This window comes from Chaetura pelagica, unplaced genomic scaffold (genome assembly GCF_000747805.2).
Source record: "Chaetura pelagica isolate M959 unplaced genomic scaffold, ChaPel_1.0 scaffold103, whole genome shotgun sequence".
Classification (NCBI taxonomy): Eukaryota; Metazoa; Chordata; class Aves; order Apodiformes; family Apodidae; genus Chaetura; species Chaetura pelagica.
The window spans coordinates 2620272-2627120 of record NW_009953004.1 but is presented as its reverse complement, the minus strand read 5'-3'; the positions used below and the strand labels follow the sequence as shown (position 1 = coordinate 2627120).

Genomic DNA, 6849 nt, shown 5'->3' with positions numbered 1-6849 from the left:
TGTGCTTCCCAGATGTCTGTCTCCTTTCTGGAGTGATTGCAGAGCAGGGGAAGTTTTTAGAAGGATGGGAAAACCTGGCTTGAAGGCTGAGCCCAGGCTGCCTCAGGGCTGTCATTTGCAGTCCCTGTGAGATTTAGCAGAAGTTCCCGGTCCTAGCCAGCTGCCCTTCCTTCTCCACGGGAAGTTCCTGCCCCCAGGGTGACAGTGTGCCCAACCTCAGCCCCAGCTGTCCCAGCACTGTCCCAGTAACACCAGCTGGCATCACCCCAAGAGATGCGTGGAGGGCAGGGGGCTGTGGTTGGCACCGTGGGGGGGACGGGGACCCTCCTGCAGGTCCCTCTCCCACCCCCTCCCCTTGACAGGCAGTGCAACAAGACCTCCCTGGGCAGTGACAGCTGCAACCTGATGTGCTGTGGCCGTGGGTACAACACCTACACGGAGGAGCTGGAGGAGAGGTGTCACTGCAAGTACCACTGGTGCTGCTACGTGGTGTGCAAGAAGTGTCGGCGGCAGGTGGAGAGACACGTCTGCAAATAACCCCAGGACTCTGGCTCTACCAGGGGAGGCCTCAAACTGGGAGCTGCTGGGAAGCCTGGAGACCGACCTCTGCTTCATCTCTCTCCAGAGAAAGACAAAGGGCTGCCCTCCTGCAGCTGGTGGGGTGTCCAGGCCTCTGTCTCCAGCTGGGAAAGAACCATTTATCACTCCTCATGCACAGGCCCTTTTCTCCAGGGGTGAATGGGGACCCTGGGCTGCCATTGTCCCTTGGCAGAAGGTTTCTGACAAAGGCCTGAAAGCCAGGAGTGATGGATGGGAAGGTGGGAGAGAGCTGCCTGTTGGGAGGAGGCTGCAGGGGAAGGAAGTTGCTTTGGGTGAGGGGGTCATGGAGAGCTACTCTGGGGGCAGGCTTATACTATGGGTTCACCCAACACCAGGGAATGTTCTTCCTCAGGGATAAACACTGGCCCTTTGCAGCATCTGAAATGAAGACCAGGTTTGAACACAGGCAGGCCCAGTTATTGCTCCAGGAGAAAGAACCCATCAAATCCCCTCCACCATCTGCATGGGGACTGCTGCTGCTCCCACAGTACGGAGCCTGCTGGGAGCAGACACACCGAGGGACAGCAGCAGTGCCAGGCAGGGCACACCCAGCAGCCTGTGCTCACCAGGCAGCCCTGGCAGCCCTGCAGCTTCACTCTCTGGGCTTGTGTTGGAGGTGGAGGCCCACTCAGCATGTGACACACTCTTGGCTGGTCCTTCCTGCCCCTTCTTTTAGACCACTGAGCTCTTCAGCCCACTCCTTCCACCCCCTTCCTACCAGATGTGCTGGCACTCTGGCCTGGATGGAGAACATGACTGCAGGGCCCTAGGGAAACAAGAATGAACCTTTAGTCTGTGTCCTTCACATAAGGGGGGTCCTGGTGTGTGCTTTTTAAAATAAATGTATTTTATTGCCTCTCTCCATGGCACGTTTCCCAGCACAACCTCCTTCCTCCATCTCCTTCTCAGTGGCCACAGAGAAGGCAAGGCTGCAAGGACAGCCCAGAGCCCTGTCTGTGCCCTTACATAAAGCAGGGGAGCTCTTCAGTTCTGTGACATGTTTTAACTCTTCCTGCCCAGGTTTGCCTTTAATTCCAGAGATCTGTCAGCCTCAGCTCCTGTGCACCTTTGGGAAACCTGGTGGGAGGTTGTTATGGCCTGCTCCCTCTGAGCAGCCAGCAAGGAACCCAGCTCCCTGGGATTCAGCTCTGGTGGCTGGAAACTGAGGCAGTCTGATCCTCATGGCTGAGGGCTGGGCCAGACAAGTGTGTGTGAAGAGCAATGAGTGGAGAGCCAGGGATGGGGGCTCTGCTGACCCCCATTTCCCCAGCACAGAATTTGGCCAAGGGCTTGTGGTGTGGGCTGAGAGATTCCTGCTCTGGCAGCCTTTGGAACACAGAGAAGCTGAACTCACAGCACAAGCAGGACAGGTAACCGTGGTGGAAACCCTGAGGCAACTTCCCACTGTTCACATCACAACCTGGGGACTCTGGGGGCTTTGTGTGCACCTGGGTTTGCTCGAAGGAGCTGGCTGTGTTTAGCCCCAGGGCCAGCTGGAATTCATTCCATATTCATTCCATCATTTTGAGCAGCTTCTGCTGGGTCACAGAACCAATTCATGAGCTTTTCCCATCAACCATCCCCTCCACTTCATGTGCTCCAGGTGTCTGTATCAGGAGTGAGCACGAGCTGAGGGTTGAAGGTGGCTTGAGACAAGCCTGGAAGTTGAAATGCTCAGAGGTGAAGGATACTCTCATATAGTTAACTAAGCATTATCAGTTGTTTAGGTGCTGTTGACCTGACCTGGCTGCTGCCACCCAGCTTTCCCAGAGTGACAAGAAAGCCACAGCTCCAAGGCTTCCACCACAGCTGCCCAAGGCCAAGAAGGTACCTGTTGAAAATGCAGTGAGGAGTTAGTCGCTGGCATTCCTCAGGAAAGGGAGATTTCAGCTGCCAAGCTGCAGTTTCTGTGTCTAGAGCCAGGCTAAGGCCGAGGTGCTGCGGGTACTTGATTAAGAGGATTGCCCTAAATCTCCTTCCCTGCAGCTCCCTCGCTGGGCACGGCCGAGGGAGGTGAGACCGGGAGGGGCTGGGGGAGCTCGGCAGAGCGTTGCAAAACCAGCCTGTGAGAAAAAACAAGGGGGGAGGGTCTGGCAGGGTGAGAGATTCAGCCAGGAGGGTGGGAAATGTGATTTGCATTTGGTAACTACAAACACACACAGCCTGGGGTAGAGGAGAGGAGGCACAATAGCTAGGGATGCCCCGGGGAGATGTGATCCCCTCCTAGAGAGGTGCCATTTGAATTTCTGCCTGGGAAAAGGCAGGGTCAAGTGCTGAATATGCAGAGTCCTCCCCCTCCGTGCATCTCGACTGCCAGCACCGGGAAGGGCTGGGGAAGAGCTGAAAGGGTCAATCATCAGCCAGGAGCTCGGGCTCCGTTTGTGTCCTGCGGGAAACCGGGAAGTGCTGTAATTAGTGGGAAGGTGCAAAGGGTCAGGCTAGCAAGAAGGAGCTCGGTGGGGAGGTGACAGTTAAGTGACAATGCTCTGAGCGGGAGGTAGTGTCATCTGTGCCCACCCCTGGATGTACCAGGCTTGTGGGATCTGCTGCACGGGAAGAGGTTCCCAGGGACAGGGTGGCAGGACAAGGCAGTCAGCATCAGAAAATGGATCAAGAGGGAATAAAGCCAGTGCCTGGCCCCAGGGATTGATGGATCAGAGTGATCTGATGGATCTGGATGCATCCTCTCTCTCTAACCCTGCTTGGGCAGCAAAGCCAGCAGGAAGGTGCCAGGGGAGGTGAAGCCCCTTCACCCAGCCCGGGCTAGCACAGCCACCCTCTGAGGTAAAAGATGGGGAACCTTGGACCCTGACATCACCCCCTGGTGGCTTCCAGCACCAGTTAGTGCACCCCTGCCAGAGAAACCAGTGTGAGAGGCCTTGTCTTTAACCCCCTACACCTTGCCTTCCAGCTCAGCCACCTCCAGCTCTGATCCTTCAGGACCTGGATAAACCTGGGCAAGGACAGCAGCAGTGTCCCCAAAAACCAAGAGCATCTCCATAACAACTGTGGCTTTGCAGCCCTTCAGACACTTCCCCACGCCTTGCCCTTGCCCCACTCTCCCAAAGGGTGCTGCCCAGACTGTGGCAGCCTTGCTGTCATTACCCTCTGCTTCCCCAGCCCTCACCAGGCCTGCTGCTAATGTGACAGATCTACCTCTTTGACTTCGCTGTCATTAGCCATTTTCCCCCCGTGTCTTGTGGCTTTTTGTTGATCTGTCTCTCTGGAAACCAGACTCCCTGGAGCTGAATTCTCCGTGGCCATGGCCAGAAGCCTTTCCCTTTCTGGTGCTGTGAGCTGACGTGGGAGACACAGCTCTGAAAATGGCTTGTGCCTAGAAGAAAACCATCCCTCTGTGTGAAATGTGGTGAGAAGCAGGCAAAGGTTTTGCTTTGAAAAGCCTCCTCTCAGTTCCTGCTTGATTTTAATTTAGGTTTGAAAGGAGAAAGGCTGGTATGAATGTGGTGGTTCCCTGCTGGTCATGCTTGTGCAATGAAGTCTGGAGAAAGAAGAGAAATCTTCATGGACTCTGTTGACTTGGTTGCTAAAGCATGGGTTGATTATTTTTTTCCCTCTTTATTCATTGAGGGATGCTGCATAACTTATCCCAGGAGCTGTTGCCAATCAAGGAAGCATTTTGGAGGAAGAAGGACTCTGTGGTCAAGAACATGTTGGGCTGTTTCTTCCCTCCAGCCCTGAACTGGGGGTCAGGACCTGTGTCCAGTTCTGGTGCCCTCAGCACAAGAAGGACATAAACCTGTTGGAGAGGGTCCAGAGGAGGCCACCAAGATGATCCAAGGGCTGGAGCAGCTCTGCTCTGGAGACAGGCTGGGAGAGTTGGGGTGTTCAGCCTGGAGAAGAGAAGGCTCCAGGGAGACCTTAGAGCAGCTTCCAGTGCCTGAAGGGGCTCCAGGAAAGCTGGGGAGGGACTTGGGACAAGGGCAGGGAGGGAAAGGACAAGGGGGGATGGATTAAAACTGGAAGAGGGAAATTGAGGTGAGACATGAGGAGGAAATTCTTCACTATCAGGGTGGTGAGGAACTGGGATGGGTTGCCCAGGGAGGCTGTTGATGCCCCATCCCTGGAGGTTTTCAGGGCCAGGTTGGATGAGGTTTTGTGCAACCTGGTCTGGTGATTCCCTGCTCATGGCAGGGGGGTTGGAACTGGATGGTCTTCAAGCTCCCTTCCAACCTTAACAATTCTATGACCTCCACATGCTTTTTGCTTCTGCTCTCCACAGAGAAAGCTGAGCCATAAGAAGGAGACATGGGATGGGGCTGCTGCCTTTGGGCTCAGCTGCTGATCAACATCTGCACTGTTGTGAGTATTTGGGGGACGTTGCTTTGACCTTTGGGACAGCTGGTGTCTCCACGAGGGCACCACAAGACACTGACATGAGGAAACACTTGTTCTCCAGGAAAAACCCTTGCATCTCTGTTCTTTATTTCTGTGGTGTTCAGCAATGTCATGATGCCCTGAGGATGACAAATAATAATTAGGGATTGTCCTTATGGGGATCTTCAGCTGAAGGACAGGGAAAAGGCAGCAGAGGTAACAGATGGGAGGGGGAGCTGGGCTGCAGACTGAGGGTCCTCGGGCACAGAATCATGGAATCCCAGACTGGATTAGGTTGGAAGGCACCTTAAAGATCATCTAATTCCAACCCCCCTGCACGGTTCCCACCCCACATGTAATGTCAGACCAGACCAGGTTGCTGATTCCTGTCGTGAATCCTTCCAAAGCCTGTCACACAAATGCTTGGAAGCAGGGAGGGAGCTCCAAAACAGTTTGCTCTCCAGAGCAGAAGCTGATGTGGGCCCACCAGCCACCCTAGGGCTGCCATCCTGCTGGGCTTTCCAGGAGCATCTTCCCACCAGTCCAGGACTGGGGCTGTACAGATTTTGAGGTCTTTGTGTGTCAGCTGTGAGCCTTGTGTCCGTGCTGTGGAGCCAAGGATTGCCAGGCAGGCTTCACATTGTCCTCCAGCAGCACTTGTGAAGCTCTGAGACCTTCCAGGAAGGCTGAACATGGATGGGATGTGCTGGGAAGCACAGCACAGGCCTTCTGGATGTGCCCAGCCAGATGTTCCACATGTGTGCTGAGTGCAAGACACCACGAGGGTGCCTTTTACTGCACGTTTCAGATCTGAGAGTAGGAATGTAAGAACCCTCCAGAAGCTGAGGATTCCTAGACATTGACTTGATGCTGAAAACCTACAGAACAGAGAGACTGGGCAGAACTGGGAAACACTGGGATAGGTTGATTCCCCGTTTGCCAAACCGTGGGAGCTCCCCCTTTTCACATGCAGTGGGACTCATCACAGTAACTAGTCCTGGAGTCTCCAGCTTGAGGCTCCTTGTGGTGTAAACTGGGGCTTGCTGGGTAACTGTGCCCTCCACAGAACCTCTTCTTTTTTCTTTGTGTTGAGAACATTGCCTCTCTGATGAGAAGGGGCAGCTCAAAAACCCAGGCAGGAAGAGAACACACATGGGCACGTGCAGTTTGATGTCCTGGGGCTGATGAGCAGCCTGTGGGTGATCCTGCCCCCTAACACTGATTTCATGCTCCCACCATGTCCATGAAACCTCCTCTTGACCAGCTGAGACAGCAGATTTAAAACAAGGCTCATTCACATCTAGGACAGAGATTCAGGAGCTTCCAAGCAGCTACCCCACGTGCCTCTTTAGAGGCAAAGCCTCCTGCATCTCCAAACACAGAGGGCCTCATCTGGATTTCCCAATCGCTTGGTCTGGTTTGCCTGGTGAACTGGGATAACCATAGAGCAGAACAATCACATTGTTTTGGTTGGGAAAGACCTTCAAGGTAACCAAGCCCAACTGCTTCCCCAGCCCCACCAAGGCCACCCCTGCCCCAGGTCCCTCAGCACCATCTCCAGGGCTTTGAAACCCCCCCAGGGATGGGGACTCCCTGGGCAGCCTGGGCCAGGGCCTGACAACCCTTTTGGGGAGGAGATTTCTCCCAATATCCAACCTAAACCTCCCCTGGCACAACCTGAGGCCGTTTCCTCTCGCCCTGTCAGCAGAGCCCGACCCCCCTCACTCCCGCCTCCCCTCACCTCCTGGGCCGGACACCCCCGCTCCCTCAGCCGCTCTGCAGACCCCTAGCGCTGTCCCGGCGGGGGCAGGGGGTGCTGCAGGGGCAGTTTTCCTCACGCCAGGGCAGGGATGAGGGGCTGGAAGGGCTGGAAGCGCCGGGAAGGCCGCTCGCTGCTCCCCCCTCCACCTCGCC

General features: G+C 55.2%; 2 protein-coding genes across 2 annotated transcripts in view; both read left to right on the top strand.

Annotated features, from left to right (window-relative positions):
• Nucleotides 1-537, top strand: part of LOC104387833 (protein Wnt-11b-like) — a 23326-nt gene extending 22789 nt beyond the window's left edge. The window contains exon 5 of the mRNA XM_009996625.1: nt 363-537. Coding sequence (XP_009994927.1) covers nt 363-537 — 175 coding nt within the window. The remainder of the gene's footprint in view (nt 1-362) is intronic.
• Nucleotides 538-1839: 1302 nt separating this feature from the next.
• Nucleotides 1840-6849, top strand: part of IGBP1 (immunoglobulin (CD79A) binding protein 1) — an 11787-nt gene continuing 6777 nt past the window's right edge. Inside the window, exon 1 of the mRNA XM_009996624.1 lies at nt 1840-1970. Coding sequence (XP_009994926.1) covers nt 1840-1970 — 131 coding nt within the window. The remainder of the gene's footprint in view (nt 1971-6849) is intronic.